Below are 18,413 nucleotides of genomic sequence, written 5' to 3' on the forward strand. Positions count from 1 at the left end.
CAGCTTGTCGTGAATGTGTGATGTATATTTTCACTGGCAGGTACATGTCAATGTGTTGCTGTTACAAATTACATCTGTTTAGCGATTGAAATACCCGGCGTTTCTCAATGGAACACGGAACTGTCAAGGAAACCGGCAAAATGTTTTAGAGACACTTGTGCTAACGAGACAAATACCACACTGAAACTATCGTGATGAATCTGTTCCTCCAAATCAGACAAGAGAGAGTACTCTCCATAGGCTTCAGTCTGGGTGAGAATATAATTATATAACACTCAATGAAGCTAACCCACGAGGCGTGGTCGGGGGTGCCATTTTAAAAAATCGTCCCTCCACACAAGGTTTTTTCTTGAAAGCTTTAAAGTTCCAGTATTAGAGCGTCTTAAGCACACGTGAGGCTGGTGGCATTATTTTAGTGGAACCATACGTTTCAAAGTTGATGTTGGGATGGGTGCAGGGCCGGCGATGCTTGGCCTGACTCCGGATCGGCGTGACCATATATGCAGGTCGGCGCTATCCATATAAGGATACGCTTCGTCAATGGCGGCCCGATTTCTAGGAAAGCTGGCGCACTGAGCGATATAAGCCGGGGTCACAGCTAAATCTACCACTCGCTCGAGGCAGCACGGAGCAAAGAGGTTGTTAGCCCGTACCAATCTTCTCCCAGTAGGATTCCATACATATACATAATTCAAAATGTGTGACGATGAAGTTGCAGCTTTGGTCGTTGACAACGGTTCCGGCATGTGTAAGGCTGGCTTCGCCGGCGACGACGCCCCACGTGCCGTCTTCCCCTCCATCGTTGGCAGACCCAGGCATCAGGTAAGAATTTAAAACTTGAATTAAAATTTTATCAATTGAAATTAAATTTTTAAATAAATTTTCGATTTTAATAAATTTATTTTAACACTTGATATCGATGCATATTTTAATTGAATTTAAACAAATTTTTAATGATTTAATTTTCAATTTATAAACATTAAAGTACTAGTTTTCACTTTTAGATTATAGGATTAGCGAAATATGTGTTTAGTAGTTAATACAAGGCTGAATTTTCAGATCATTAAGTATAATATTTATTTATCAGATTTTGTAATATTAATCATTGTTTAAATGATTTTTATTGTAAGTTTAATACGTTATATGTAATTACTTTGGTCTTATGCCATCTGTATCTCATGTATGTCTGAATACGTGTATTACATTATCTCATTTAGAAAATGTTACTTTTCGATACTGTATTCTGAACGGACATGAAACCGTAACACGTGACTTCGCAAAGAGTAGATAAATATCAACCGACTGAGCAGTACGAACGGTTTCAGTTTGTACGACATGTGCTAGCTGCTAACATCACATCCCATTTAGAAAATAACCAACTGCAAAGTTTATTGCCAACATTACGAAAGTTTTAAAATCATCCCAAAACGCCAAACTCAGCTTCTTCTTCCCAGAATTATCGAATGTATTGAGTTTGTAGTGAAACATACCGGAATTCCTGAAAATGGATATTTAAAAATTTTGACCTAGATTTGAAAATTCAAAATCAGCATATTCCTTGCAAACGTATATAATTCAGAAACCGAATCACTGTAACAAAATATGACAGATGCAATTATAAGAACAAAAAGGTATTCGGAAAACTTTAACTCTTGACCCAACACGAAGCAGGGCTGTCGGCCAGTGGGGAATTCTTCTACTGCCGGTGTCCGCCATCTTCGACAAATATGGAAACGCGACCCCATCCCTTATAAAATGACCTCACGCCTTCCATGTGTGATTCCTCAGGAGGTCAGACTGTATTTAAGAGCGGGGGAAAAAAGTGATTGTGAAATTTAATCTATAGGAATTCCCCTTCTAACGCCGGCACAGGCACTTGAAACTGTTCCGTACATCATGGGTGACTTACACAGGATGGAACTAATACAAGTGATTGGGCCGGAAATAATTTAGTTCATTTCACGATCTTTATCAATTTTTTTTTTTCATTTTTAACTTTAAACATCTATGATATGATGAATTAATTGTTTGATCGTCATTCTAGAAGTTGTTGAGTCAATGACAGGTGACAACTTATAATAATAAAGTTCATATTTATATTGCGCCTAAATCCAAAATTTGCTCAAACTTAATGGATAAAAACTTACTGCACAGACATAGGTTAAGAATCTACAACCTAACCTCGCTTTTTGAAATACACAAGGACCTGTAATCTATGAAGTTATAACCTTTGTTTTTAGTGCATGTTTCAAGTTGCGTTTCATAAGCTTTAAACCTGAAGTGTATATAGCTGGTCATTTAATTATCGATGCATTTGATTCGTTTTTAAGTATGTATCTGAAATGCGGTGACAATTATCAGAATCCTTTACTGGTCTAAATAGCAGCTTAATTTATGCAAATATGGCCTGTGACATTTGGGATAGTCTGAACCTGGCAGTGACTCCGCGCCACTCTGTTACGTACCATTGTTAATTTCATGATTGACATTCCACAGGGATGGCTGTGACATGTTGATAAAGATATATTATGCATTTATACATGTTTAAAACAAATGTCATGAGCAGTGGTAGCAATGACACGGCACAGAGATAGAATTATGTAAATATGTCTACATTGGCATACCACAGATACTTCACTGACGTTTCAGACTAGAACCTGATGTCAAAATGTTGATGGATTCACGAGAATGTGTAAACGGATCTGATAATACCATGACCTAACTTCAATGTTGATGCTATACTGCCATGAAAGTTTAAACAGACTTTGATTAGGCCAGTGGTGAAGGTGTTAACTAGTTAAGGCGAAAGCAGAGTCAAACCCCAGGTGGGCACAACAAATAAACCCAATATTGCGAGAAGCGGCGTAAAATCCCACATCCACTAATAGACAAAACCACCGAATTGTCTTATATGTACTCATGCCAATAATTGTTGTCACCCCCTTCAATATTTTTAATTGGAGAGGGAGTGTGAGGATGTGTGTGTGTGTGTGTGTTTGGGTTGGGGTGGGGGGTGACAACCATTATTGGCATGAGTATATATTGATTAGTAGACAAAAGTGAGTGAGTTTAGTTTTACGCCACTTTCATCAATGTTGCAGCAATATCACTGCGGGGGACACTAGTAGACACTAGTAGACGAGGTGTTCTCAGCACGATAACCTGTGAAATAGATAGGATGATAAAGATCAGAGGTATTATTTTAGACAGTATTTTGTCGATCCGACACATTTCTAATTACTGACAATTGTTATTCCAGGGCGTGATGGTCGGCATGGGTCAGAAAGACAGCTACGTCGGCGATGAGGCTCAGTCGAAGAGAGGTATCCTCACCCTCAAGTACCCCATCGAGCACGGTATCGTCACCAACTGGGACGACATGGAGAAGATCTGGCATCACACCTTCTACAACGAGCTCCGTGTTGCACCCGAGGAGCACCCCGTCCTCCTGACAGAGGCTCCCCTCAACCCCAAGGCCAACCGTGAAAAGATGACCCAGATCATGTTCGAGACCTTCAACGCCCCTGCAATGTATGTAGCCATCCAGGCTGTTCTGTCTCTGTACGCCTCTGGTCGTACCACCGGTATCGTGCTCGACTCTGGTGATGGTGTCACCCACACCGTGCCCATCTACGAAGGTTACGCCCTCCCCCACGCCATCCTTCGTTTGGATCTGGCTGGCCGTGACCTCACAGACTACCTCATGAAGATCCTCACAGAGCGTGGTTACTCCTTCACCACCACTGCTGAGAGAGAAATCGTCAGAGACATCAAAGAGAAACTCTGCTACGTCGCCCTCGACTTCGAGCAGGAGATGTCCACAGCTGCTTCGTCTTCCTCCCTGGAGAAGAGCTACGAATTGCCCGACGGTCAGGTCATCACCATTGGCAACGAGAGGTTCCGTTGTCCCGAATCCCTCTTCCAGCCATCCTTCTTGGGTATGGAATCTGCTGGTATCCATGAGACCACATACAACTCTATCATGAAATGTGATGTTGATATCCGTAAAGACTTGTACGCCAACACTGTTCTCTCAGGAGGTACCACCATGTTCCCTGGTATCGCCGACAGGATGCAGAAGGAGATCACAGCCCTCGCTCCCAGCACAATGAAGATCAAGATCATCGCTCCCCCAGAGAGGAAATACTCCGTCTGGATCGGTGGCTCCATCCTTGCCTCTCTGTCCACCTTCCAGCAGATGTGGATCAGCAAGCAGGAGTACGATGAATCTGGACCTTCCATTGTGCACCGCAAATGCTTCTAAACTATTAACAATATTCCTGGGACCTATTTTGAAAATAACAATGTCATGGAAACGGTTGTCTGTCTGCACGTGCTTGGCTGCCTTGACAACGTACGTCACACCAATTACCGGTTCAATCCGGAAAAAAAAAACTGGTTACGACAGCATGAACCGGGCCCGAACCGGTTAAAATGTTAAAAATGTCATGACAATATTTTTTTAACCAAAATGAAAACAATTGTTATCTTGAGGGGAGGTTCTTTTACGCTGTCTTTCACAGGAAACTGACGTAAGAGGTTTATATTTTGCAACTCAGGTTGACGAAGAACTGGCTGCCAAATACAACGTTAACTGTAAATGTTACCGCCAGCCGGGAGTTGGTCAGCTGGTTATAGAGTATATCGCTTACGACAAAATGATGTATATGATGTCACGATGTGGTTTGTAAACAAATCATGTAATTCTGTCCTTGAGCACTTCACGGTTGTAAAATATGTAGGACCTTCATCCGGCGCGAATAAAATACGTTGAACTATTTATATTTTGTTTCTTTAGTTTTGTGTGTGGGGGGGTGGTGGGGTAGCCTAGTGGTTAAAGCGTTCGCTCGTCACGCCGAAGGCCCGGGTTCGATTCCCCAAATGGATACAATGAGTGAAGCCCATTTCTGGTGTCTCCCGCCGTGATATGGCTGGAATATTGCCAAAAGCGGCCTAAGACTAAACTCACTCACTCACTCTCTCACACCTTAGTTTGTGTTTGGGTAATAGCGTCTATGAGCTGCTTTTCTTAAAGTGTTACCTCGAGGTCTTAAGTGACTGTTATGTCTAAATTCTGGTATTTTGTGTATACGTTTTAGATTTAAATATTCACTTTTGTGCTTCAGTAAATCAGATTCGTTATTTTTTGCCTCATATCTCAAAAACATCAGTTTGTTCGGATTCTTGCTTTGAAGCAGCTGCTGTTCTGGCCGAGAATCACTAACATTGCAAGTCTTGAAGTGTAACGTTATTTTCTCTGACAGAGCAGGTGCAGTAGATATCTTTCTCTTTACCCGACACCCATACACAACACACCACTCAATGCCTACTTCAGTAAGGTACGACTAGTCTCAACACGACCACCCAATGCCTACTTCAGTAAGGTACGACTAGTCTCAACACGACCACTCAATGCCTACTTCAGTAAGGTACGACTAGTCTCAACACGACCACTTAATGCCTACTTCAGTAAGGTACGATTAGTCTCAACACGACTAGTCTCAACACGACCACGCAATGCCAACTTCAGTAAGGTACGACTAGTCTCAACATGACCACTTAATGCCTACTTCAGTAAGGTATGACTAGTCTCAACACGATCACAAACTCAACTTCAGTAAGGTACGACCAGTTTCTACATGAGAACTCAATACCTACTTCATTCAGGTACGACTAGTCTGAACATGACCACTCAATGTCCACTTCAGTAAGGTACGACTAGTCTGAACATGACCACTCAATGCCTACTTCAGTAAGGTACGTTTAGTCTCAACACCACCACTCAATGCCTATTTCAGTAAGGTACGACTAGTCTCAAAAGGAACACTCAGTGCCTACTTCAGTAGAGTACGACTAGTCTCAACACGACCACTTAATGCCTACTTCAGTAGGGTACGACTAGTCTCAACATGACCACTCAATGCCAACTTCAGTAAGGTACGACTAGTCTCAACACGACCACTCAATGCCTACTTCAGTAAGGTACGACTAGTCTCAACACGACCACTCAATGCCTACTTCAGTAAGGTACGACTAGTCTCAACACGACACAACCACTTCAGTAAGGTACGACTAGTCTCACACGACCACTCAATGCCTACTTCAGTAAGGTACGACTAGTCTCAACACGACCACTCAATGCCTACTTCAGTAAGGTACGACTAGTCTCAACACGACCACTAATGCCTACTTCAGTAAGGTACGACTAGTCTCAACACGACTAGTCTCAACACGACCACTCAATGCCAACTTCAGTAAGGTACGACTAGTCTCAACACGACCACTCAATGCCAACTTCAGTAGGGTACGACTAGTCTCAACACGACTAGTACTCAACACGACCACTCAATGCCAACTTCAGTAGGGTAAGACTAGTCTCAACACGACCACTCAATGCCAACTTCAGTAAGGTACGACTAGTCTCAACACGACCACTTAATGCCTACTTCAGTAAGGTATGACTAGTCTCAAAAGGACAACTTCAGTAAGGTACGACCAGTTTCTACACGAAAACTCAATACCTACTTCATTCAGGTACGACTAGTCTCAACACGACCACTCAATGCCCACTTCAGTAAGGTACGACTAGTCTCAACACGACCACTCAATGTCCACTTCAGTAAGGTACGACTAGTCTCAACACGATCACTCAATGTCCACTTCAGTAAGGTACGACTAGTCTCAACACGACCACTCAATGCCCACTTCAGTAAGGTACGACTAGTCTCAACACGACCACTCAATGCCCACTTCAGTAAGGTACGACTAGTCTCAACACGACCACTCAATGCCCACTTCAGTAAGGTACGACTAGTCTCAACACGACCACTCAATGCCCACTTCAGTAAGGTACGACTAGTCTCAACACGACCACTCAATGCCTACTTCAGTAAGGTACGACTAGTCTCAACACGACCACTCAATGCCCACTTCAGTAAGGTACGACTAGTCTCAACACGACCACTCAATGCCCACTTCAGTAAGGTACGACTAGTCTCAACACGACCACTCAATGCCCACTTCAGTAGGGTACGACTAGTCTCAACACGACCACTCAATGCCCACTTCAGTAAGGTACGACTAGTCTCAACACGACCACTCAATGCCCACTTCAGTAAGGTACGACTAGTCTCACGACGACCACTTAATGCCTACTTCAGTAAGGGTACGACTAGTCTCAACACACGATCACTCAATGCCCACTTCAGTAAGGTACGACTAGTCTCAACACGACCACTCAATGCCCACTTCAGTAAGGTACGACTAGTCTCAACACGACCACTCAATGCCCACTTCAGTAGGGTACGACTAGTCTCAACACGACCACTCAATGTCCACTTCAGTAAGGTACGACTAGTCTCAACACGACCACTCAATACCCACTTCAGTAAGGTACGACTAGTCTCAACACGACCACTCAATGCCCACTTCAGTAAGGTACGACTAGTCTCAACACGACCACTCAATACCCACTTCAGTAAGGTACGACTAGTCTCAACACGACCACTCAAGGCCCACTTCAGTAAGGTACGACTAGTCTCAACACGACCACTCAATGCCCACTTCAGTAAGGTACGACTAGTCTCAACACGACCACTCAATGCCCACTTCAGTAAGGTACGACTAGTCTCAACACGACCACTCAATGCCCACTTCAGTAAGGTACGACTAGTCTCAACACGACCACTCAATGCCCACTTCAGTAGGTACGACTAGTCTCAACACGACCACTCAATGCCCACTTCAGTAAGGTACGACTAGTCTCAACACGATCACTCAATGCCCACTTCAGTAATAGTCCCTCAATGCCCACTTCAGTAAGGTACGACTAGTCTCAACACGACCACTCAAGGCCCACTTCAGTAAGGTACGACTAGTCTCAACACGACCACTCAATGTCTACTTCAGTAAGGTACGACTAGTCTCAACACGATCACTCAATGCCCACTTCAGTAAGGTACGACTAGTCTCAACACGACCACTCAATGCCCACTTCAGTAAGGTACGACTAGTCTCAACACGACCACTCAAGGCCCACTTCAGTAGGGTACGACTAGTCTCAACACGACCACTCAATACCTTCTCCATGATTCCGGCACACTGAGAAGCAGTATCCGAAAGATATTACCATGTTGTGATGACGTTGGTTGGAATTTGTTTATGCCAATATTGGTGATTACAGGTGTCTGCGTTCACTTATGCCAACCCATAATAACGGTATTCGCAATCTCTACCACATAACCTCTTAATTGATGAAGAATTAATTTCACACTTACCAGAATTCCATGTGGCTCCGTGCTCCTCCAGTTTTATTACTCTACCTGAGGTGATTACCACCGACAGGGCGTAAACCTCTCTCAACATCTACACTACCGGGCAAAAGAAGATACACACTTGACAAAGTGGTTTTAACCTGTGGGATATACAAACCTAATCTAAACGTTATTCGGCTGAAAACAGACGCAGAAAAGCTTCAGGTCTACAATCAGTTCATGAAATACATCCCTTTTCTTGACTGTTTCAGTTTAGCCTCGATCAAACAGGTGTATACTTTCTTTTGCTGAGCAGTATATTGGGATTGGAACATCCTCCACCTAATCTCCACTCGGTAATCTACTATGTTATGCCCAGGTACACCACACTATTGGCATGCTTCCCGACTGCGTGTGAACTGCTGACAACGTCGGAGTGTTGCACAGGGCGCTGATTCAGTCCAGGGCAGCGTCTTATACCACCGACAAAACCTCCAGCCTCAACCTGGGGAAGCAGTTTCACTTTTACACTGTCGTCACTTAAATTTAGTTTATCATTTCCAGCAAATCATCTTAATATCAGAATTCCAAGTTTGATTTAACGGAGTTCGGATGTAGGATTGGAGTTTAAGCACATAAACCCATTTGAAAAGGAGTCCCAGTGAGTTCATTTTGCATTGTAGGTGAGTGAGTGACCCATTTGAAATTACGCCGCGTTTAGCAATATTCCATCAATATCACGGCGGGGAATCTAGATTTGCTTCATTTATGGCTTTAGCATTGCAGTAAGGGCTTGGCAGAAGGGAAAACAATGTGGTTCAGGAATTGTGAGACAGACTAAATTTAACCATGTATTGAAGAATTGTTATAAGGATGCGTGCGCGCGCGTGTGTGTGTCACGGAAAGAGGCGAGTAGTTACGAATGAACCTAGGGCAATGGAGTAGCTTTGTTGTTACATGTCCGTCTTGCCGAAGACACGGCAATTTCCTACTTACTCACTCGGATCGTCTCTCTCCCAGACACACGTGACTTGATTAACATGGGAGTCCAACTCGCGATTAGAACAACTGGGCAAGCTATCCCCTTCATTCCAAGCGCCAGCCAGGGTTACAACACGAACCATCTTTCTAAGGTATTGTGGTATCGGTCAGGGATCGAACACAGACCTCCCACTCAATCCACTAGACTAAAACGTAAAAAGGCTGTCTTTTAGTCTGTCATACAGACCCTGAAGCAAAAATATCCAAGAAATCCCACGCAAATCTAGATTTTCACAGCTTCAGAACACGAAGAAAGTCTCAGGGCTCTTTTCATTATATTTTATTATTTTTCATTATGTGCTTTTTTCTGTAAAATATGTTCATTTCAGGGACTATTTGTTAGCTGTCTGGTTACAGAAGTAACAGAATGAGTGAGTGAATGTAGTTTTAAACCGGTTTTACCAATATTCCACAAAAAACCACAACGGGAAACACATTCCTGTTAGCTATTCATCAATTCTGAGTTGCAAGTAACAGAGGTCTCTATCTCAACTTTACATATTCCGTGTTCACTCAAACATCACGCCATCCTCTGAAATATCGCCTGACCTCAACGACCCCACCAGATAGCCCGCCAGGAATATATAGAACCGTGATTTACGACTTCAAACCCGCGATTCCCTTTCACCAATCCTGCTAAACCTACCATGGCTCTTTACGATAATAAAATCGCGGAACCGAACAGTCATTCGGATCGTCTCGTACAAGACCGGTGGCCATGATCCGAATGTGTCCGAGATAAGGGCACTGCGGTTCGCTTTTACAAGGGCTATTTATAGCCTCAGATTAGATTGAAAGCAAATCGTGAACATTCCAGTGAGCGGACTCTGAAGAGGCGCATATTTCCCCTCACTAGGCACTCTAGTTAACCGTTTACAGCAACCACCTGTTGGATTCGGCACAAGGAAACTTGCTTCCCGACGAATTGAAAGTTAGCGATTGTAATGTGACCTTTGAACCCAGAGCTGGCTTGTCGATCCCAGATTTCTTATGTGATATTGCGCGTTTGGTTGCAGACAAAATGAAAACGGGATTAACCTGGTATACGTTGACGTGATGAGATTGAGACTTGGTTCTATACAGTTGGAAGTTTTGCATGTATAAATACATGTATTAAATAAATATATGTATTGTTGAAATTTGTCGAAAGGCTTCAATTTACTTCATTTTATGAAAGTCATTTTCAGTATTCGAAGCATGAATTGAGTTGTTTCAATCAAATGGTTTATATCGTGAAATACGTCCTCGTTCACTTGTTTCAGTCACACGAGTCAAGTGATAATAAGTATATTGTAAGAACATGATCAATAACTCCACTCTCACTCGCGGAAATTCAGCTGTCAAGAAATTAATGATATGCCACTTCCGGTGAGCCAGTCTAAATGAGGCCTTCATCCTGTACTCTATGTTTAATAAGCAGTTTCAATACCACTGACTGACTGAGTTTGGTTTTACGCCGCTTTTAGCAATATTCCAGCAACATCACGGCGGGGAACACCAGAAATGGGCTTCACAAATTGTACCCTTGTGGGGATTCGAACCCGGGTCTTCGACGTGACGAGCCAACGCTTTAACCACTAGGCTACCCCACCGCCCCAGTTTCAATACCAAGTGATGTAGAAGTGAGAAAAGACTTACAGCGGTTTTAAATTAACTTTCTGTAGACATACACCTGTGGTCTGGAACAAAACAGATAGATGAGATCAGTTTTTTATCCTGTTCAAGAATGTTCCTCTCACACAGCGACGCGCATGCAAGAGAAAAGACTAAGAACTAGTCTCTGAAATGAACGTAATTTACAGAAGAAAAAAAAGTTCATAATAAAAAAACATAAAATAATATAATGAAAAGGAGCCCTGAGACTTCCTGAAACGTGGAAATCTAGACATGCATGGGCTTTCTTGTTTCAGGGTCTGTATGACTGACTAGCAAAATAATTATTCACTCAGAAGTTCTAAATGTTATCTACACTGCAAACGGTCGTTGAAACACGTTGAAGATCCAAGACACCTCAGTGACACCCGATCGACGTCCATAGCAGTATTATATATCCACAAACATTCAGTGTGTTGAGGATCTACGTACCATCACCCAGTCGATGGAGATGGCGACGTCAGAGTGAGAGTGTGTGTGTGAGAGAGAGAGAGAGAGAGAGAGAGAGAGAGAGAGAGAGAGAGAGAGAGAGAGAGAGAGAGAGAGAGAGAGAGAGAGAGAGAGAGAGTGAGTTTAGTTTTACGCCGCTTTTAGCAGTATTCCAGCAATATCATGGCGGGGGTAACCAGAAATGGGCTTCACACATTACACCCATCTGGGGAATCGAACCCGGGTCTTCAGCGTGACGAGCGAACGATGAAGTGATGCAGTTATTGGTGCTGGAGGGGTCGTTGTCTGCACGGGTACAACAGGTATGACCCCTAAACAAAGTCAAAGTACACAAACATATCCGGTACCCTAAACGGGGTACGAGTCCATATTCCTCAACTTAAAACCGACACCATATGTAGTTGTTCCCGTTCGCCTGATTGCTATTGACACTGTGTCTCGCGAAATATTAGTTAATGTTGGTTTCTTTTATAACGGAATCAGATACATCTAATACAACAGCATGACAGCTCCGATCAAGAAAAAGGCACCAAGCGGAATGGACTCGTCCAAGGGTATGTTTCTGTATTCTGATTTTGGCTAGGGTATCGTTCTGTATGCAGAAACGTACTTGGGGTACATATTTGTAGTACCCGTGAAGATCCAGGTTAGAACTGATCTTCAGTAACCCATGCTTTTCGTAAGAGGGTGAAGATCCAGGTCGCTAGAACTGATCTTCAGATTAGCCCAAATGGTCACAAGAGCAGTAAAAGCGTAAGCCAAAGGTTGTCGTAAGAGGGGATTAACGGGATCGGGTGGTCAGGCTCGCTGACTTGGTTGACACGTCATAGTATCCCAAATGCGTAGATCGATGCTCATGCTGTTGATCACTGGATTGTCTCCAGACTCGATTATTTACAGACCGCCGCCACATAGTTGTAATGTTGCTGAGTGCGGCGTAAAACTAAACTCACTGACTCACATACTTGTAGTACCCGCGCTGACAATGACCCCTTCAGGTTTATTGGTCTTGGAATCCTGACAAGCCAAAGGGACAGAACTCTGGACATCAAAATCACAATATCTTAAACGTTCTCACAACGAGTTACAAAACTATTTCCGAGAACATTTTAGTGTGTAGATTGATCTCTGCCCGACAAGAGAATAGATATAGTAACTAACAGACTGACAACTAGTCTCTGAAATGAACATATTTTACTGAAAAAAGTTCATAGTAAAAAAAAAAAAAAGTAATGAAAAGGAGCCCTGAGACTTTCTTCATTTTCAGAATTCATCAGATTGGTACAGACCCTGAAGCTGTAGAAATCTAGACTTGCCACATTTTCTAGACTTGCGTGGGATTTCTTGGATATATTTGCTTCAGGGTCTGTACGACTGACTAGGTAACTCACTGTCCCAACCAATCCAGATGTCAAGTGGCACGTACGGAAGATTGAGGCGCGATCACGTTAATTGGCAGATGTATGTCGTTGCCGTTGGATAACTACCTCTCCAGCATCGGTACAGTGTATAGAGACCATCCTCCCTGCATTCTTATCAAACCGACTCGAATCTGTGAGATAATGGAAATAGTTGACTCCACGCCATTACTCGCCCACTCCATGGAAACTTCCGTGGAGGCCGCCATGTTTGGAAGTGTAGTACGCACGCCGAGATAGGCAGGAGAACCAACCCCCAACCCCTCTCCCCACCCCCCTCTCCCCACCCACACGTCTGGAAATGTTGGGCGCACGGTCGTGGAAATTTAGTTGCTCTCTCACACCACGCTCGGCAATATTGTAGCTTTTCGGACGGCGGACCAGACAATCCCGTGATCAACATTGTAAGTAATGTTCCTATGTGGTTGGGCCAGTCTCCCCTGTAACCTGAAGGATGAATGGTAGCAGGACACCTGTTCAATATATCCGAGAGAGAATCTATTTCACAAAAGTATCATAACTGAACGTGGCACATTTAATCATCGTTGTATGTGTTATTGATATAATCTGTCTGTCTGCAAGCTGTAAGTCATATTTAAGAAAAGATGGTCGATGCAGCTTGTGCACGTCAAAGACATCTTCAGGTTAGATTTGCGTATTTCTATTCCGCTAGATGTTAATCCGCGGCTTGCAACAAAAAGGAGACTTAATTCAACAAACTGCATCTACAAGGAACGTTTAAAAACCCAACCCAACCACAGACTCTCTTCTGAGGAGATGACTAGGGCGTCATGTTTCCACGGTTGTACGTAGAGGAATTTAATCAGTCGTCGATCAGGAAGACATAAATATACAACTATTTAACGCCATGATATGTAGAAATATTTCAAACATCTCAGATTGAGGTTGTGGACATCGCGCGTCTTCATCTTGATTAACACTTAGTTTCTAAATATATAGTTTTGACAGTAACATATAAACCCATTTCATTGAAAACGAGCCCAGTGAGTTAGGAGATTCTGGAACCTGGGGAAATCTCGACTTGCTTCATTTAGGGTTTAGCGTTGCAGGGAGGGCAAGACAGTAGGGAAAATACTGTGGTTCAGGGACTGTTCGACTTGCTAGGTAATAATTGATAGCTGAATTGATAATTTCTATAACTGATTAGGGTCCTATAACTGATTAGGGCTGCGCAATATAACCGGTTTACCGGTATTTACCGGTTCAGACATGAAAACGATACGTATTGCGATACGCTGATCGAAAACCGGTATTTTGACTTGCATTCGGAAAACGTCGTAACACTCGGAAATCTTCGGATATTTCCTTGTTTCGTTTGTGCCAAATATTATTCACATTTTTATTTTCTCAGGATTAAAATTTGTTATTAAAGCTTAATCAAGCATAGTGATTTTGTTGTGTTTTTGCTCTATAAATCAAGCAGTAACTCGATTATAAGTAGTTTTTTGTTTAAAAATACTTCATGCAATATATTGCATTGCATATCGCAATACATGCTTTCGCATCGCAATATATCGTAATATGAATATTCTCTGCAATACCCACCCCTACTTAGAACTGTGAACTGTCCGCTTATCCAGACCTGTCTCTTTACAGGATATTGAGTGAGTTTAGTTTTACGCCGCACTCAGCAATATTGCAGCTATATGACGGTTTACAGAATAGAATTACCATACGTCCATCGGCTCAGCATTCAGTACAGCCTTGTAGCCGACTTGTCTTCTTACAGCGTGAAGATACCCGTGACGGGTCAGGCTAACTGACTTGGTTGACACATGCCATCATATCACAGTTGCGTAGATCGATGCTCATGCTGTTGATCACTGGATTGTCTGGTCCAGACTCGATTACTTACAAACCGCGGCCATACAGCTGGAATATTGCTGAGTGCGGCGTAAAACTAAACTCAATAAATCAATCAAGCGTGTTGATGGGGTGTGAGGGCGAGTGGCAATAACCAGTCACGATTATCGGGCAGAGAGTGCAGTCAACTTGCATTGAAGCGTATTAACTTACACATACACACAAACAGGCACACACACACACACATACGCACGCACGCACGCGCGCGAGCGCATACATACGTGTGTGCGTGGGTGTGTGCGTGTGCGTGTGCGTGTGTGTGTGTGTGTAGTATATTACAACATTCTGTAACTGTAACTGCTGGATTAATATACAAAGGTTGTACTGTCAGGTAAAATAGAAGAAACAACTTTTTTTCTCTGACTTCTTTGAGTGTCATTTAGAAGCTGGTTTGATGTACAGGAACATTGTTTCATGGATAGAGAACTTCTTTACTGCAATGGTAGACTAAGGCTTAGTCTCTGAATATATATAATTTTGATAGTAACAAACAAGCCCATTTATATTGAAAAGGAGCCCCAGGGAGACCAGAGCCTGAACCTGAGGGAATCTAGACTTGCTTTATTTAGGGCTTTAGCACTGCAGAGTGGGCTTGGCAGTAGGGAAATTAATGTGGTTCAGGGACTGTGAGACAGACTACTGCAATGGAGGCGAGGTTTCGGTGCAGATGCTAACACCAAAATGCAAATTCATGTTTTTTTGTATACTACCCATCAAAAGTTTAGATTCACTTAAATCAAATCAAATCAAATCAAATATTTATTGTGCAAACGTTCCATACAGAAACGGTGACAATATTCTATAAACTACATAAACAAGATATATAATGATTCATATATATATGATGAGCAACAAAACATATAATAATACAGATGTGTATAATAATAATAATAATAATAATAATGGCCTAGGACAATCAGATCTTCTATATTTGTTTAAAAATGTACATGTGGTAGCAAATAATTTCTATTCTATTTGGATCATTATTTCTAAAAAGGAGGTTAAATTTTTCAGTGGTAGTAAGTCTGAGAAAGTTATTAATTTTAGAGGAAAGGGAGTTAAATAAGGACTTTCTTGCATCTGAATATTTAGTGCAACACATGAAATGGTGTTCTTCATCCTCAAGGACAGAGCATTTATCACACAGACGGTCTTGTTCTCCTACCAAGCACTTAAAACACTCACTATATGTTATGTATCTATACGGTTACATCGAAGATAAATTTCTCCATTAACTTAGGGGAACCATCTGCAAACCTTATACAGATGAATTGCACGAGGATCATGCATCAATTTTCTGAAAAGCATGTGCAAATATCGTACATGTGAACAGCTGAGTTTAGGTGTAAAGCTTTGTTAAGAATTCACCAATTTTCACTGAGTTTCATGATTTATTGAACTCATGAACATAATTTTTTCAACGTTACGAATTTTTTTTACAATACATCAGTTCATGTGTAAACAGTATCTTTAAACAGTATGGACTATTAAGCTAAATCTAGTTTAGAACAGTTGACTGAAGTAAGTGGCTACATTTACACAAGTGTCTAAACTTTTGATGGATAGTATAAGATAACGAACGAATACGAAACAGAACAATTCAATTCGACTTTGCAAAATGCCGCGAAATTGTTCAAATTCAAATGATCAACAGCCTGGAGATTGTTATCACGTGGCCACACCCGTGGGGGTTGGGTGGGCGGTGGGGGTGGGACGCACAGAGCGTTGGTTGACGAACACAACCCCCACTTCCGTCTCTTGGAGCGCACTCTGTTGTTTGTCGATGGCGAGAATGAGGTCAGTAATGTCTGTTTCACATTCCCCTCAGATAGAAGGGCGTTTCAGTTCTCAACAAAATAACATTTCCTACCAGAAAAACAGATATTTAAAATACATATCCACAAAACAAAAGTAAATTTAAAATGAATCCCATGAGCATTTCCTTATTTCAGGCTAACTGACAATTCAGACACTTTTAGACTCAAGTTGGACTATTTTATATAAATCCCCACGTGCCTGGGAGATGGTTTAGAATTGCCAAGAAAAAAACCCATTCGGGTAAAGGATAATAATAACAATAAAAGTAATAATGTTATGATGATAGATGTATCTGTCAGATGATTCGAACTGGTTCATGTGGCGTAACAAGCGAACAAATCACCCAACCTCCAGATTATACCTCAACCGCACACCGGTTCTAAATTACTGAGCCACTGAGATAACTAGCAGCTGTTTAACATGGATGAGTGAGTGAGTTTAGTTTTACGCCGCACTCAGCAATATTCCAGCTGTATGTCGGCGGTCTGTAAATAATCGAGTCTGGACCAGACAATCAAGTGATCAACAGCATGAACAGCGATCTACGCAGTTGGGATACGATGACATGTGTCAACCAAGTCAGCGAGCCCGACCACCCGATACCGTTAGTCGCCTCTTACGACAAACATGGGTTAATGAAGATCAGTTCTAACCCGGATCTTCACGGGTTGTTTAACATGGAAATCCAACACAGAAACAGTATACTGACTCCCACCAGACCAGTCCTTCCACCAGGCAGGGAGACAACAAGTACCAACGTATTTCCGTATTACTAAAACACGCTTTACCCACACTGGCGGTCTAGGCATTCACATATTCCACACGGAAAGGACAGATTTATACAAAACACATTCTTTCAACAGAAACGAAATACGTATGAACTAGAGAGTAACAGTAAATTGATGATGTTGATGGCCAGTATGCGAAATAGACACTGGCCCGCTAGCTCGTGGCTAGTAAAAATCCAGTCGGGCCAGTAAATCTCCACAGTCACTCGCCCGACTGACTAGTGAATTTTCATGGGGTCATTTTGTAAATATTAATTAAGTTATAATACACTTTTAAATCATGCAAGATTATGGCCTGATAAAAATGTTCATCGTATTATTAGCTTGATGATGAAACCCGTGTCGATATTCAAATTTCGAGCTAGTGAATTATTTTGTGGAGTAGGAACTTTCAGGCATAGCTAGCCGGACTGGCCAGCAAAATTTGGAAACTATTTCGCACATTAATTGATGGCTCGATCAGTCCCACAAACTTAAACATCCTTGACAGAAGGACCCACGGACAACAGTCAATGGTGTTGTTCGTCTAGATGTCCACTATATTGTGTTGTTCGTCTAGATGTCCACTATATTGTGTTGTTCGTCTAGATGTCCGCTATATGGTGTTGTTCGTCTAGATGTCCACTATATGGTGTTGTTCGTCCAGATATCCACCATATGGTGTTGTTCGTCCTGATATCCACCATATGGTGTTGTTCGTCTAGATATCCACTACATGGTGTTCGTCTAGATATCAACTATATGGTGTTGTTCGTCTAGATATCCACTACATGGTGTTCGTCTAGATATCAACTATATGGTGCTGTTCGTCTAGATATCCACTATATGATGTTGTTCGTCTAGATATCCACTATATGGTGTTGTTCGTCTAGATGTCCACTATATTGTGTTGTTCGTCCAGATATCCACAATATGGTGTGGTTGTTCGTCTAGATATCCACTATATGGTGTTGTTCGTCTAGATATCCACTATATGGTGTTGTTCGTTTAGATATCAACTATATGGTGTTGCTCGTCTAGATATCCACTATATGGTGTTCGTCCAGATATCCACTATATGGTGTTGTTCGTCTAGATATCCACTATATGGTGTTCGTCTAGATATCCAC

The 18,413-nt window shown here is 42.3% G+C and overlaps 1 protein-coding gene across 1 annotated transcript; it reads left to right on the forward strand.

The window, feature by feature from the left end:
- Window positions 1-601: 601 nt before the first annotated feature.
- Window positions 602-4,780, forward strand: LOC124258387 (actin, adductor muscle). The gene is made up of 2 exons (XM_046692482.1): window positions 602-822; window positions 3,260-4,780. Exons 1-2 carry the CDS (start codon window positions 697-699, stop codon window positions 4,262-4,264), a joined length of 1,131 nt encoding a protein of 376 aa, XP_046548438.1. The 5' UTR covers window positions 602-696; the 3' UTR covers window positions 4,265-4,780.
- Window positions 4,781-18,413: the final 13,633 nt, after the last annotated feature.

The sequence above is a fragment of the Haliotis rubra genome, unplaced genomic scaffold, assembly GCF_003918875.1.
Source record: "Haliotis rubra isolate DU_JTF1 unplaced genomic scaffold, ASM391887v1 Scf690, whole genome shotgun sequence".
Lineage (NCBI taxonomy): Eukaryota > Metazoa > Mollusca > Gastropoda > Lepetellida > Haliotidae > Haliotis > Haliotis rubra.

Coding starts and splice junctions, on each gene's coding strand:
- LOC124258387 (XM_046692482.1), top strand. CDS start 697: ATGTGTGACGATGAAGTTGCAGCTTTGGTCGTTGACAACGGTTCCGGC. Junction 823..3,259: donor TTGGCAGACCCAGGCATCAG/GTAAGAATTTAA, acceptor TTGTTATTCCAG/GGCGTGATGGTCGGCATGGG.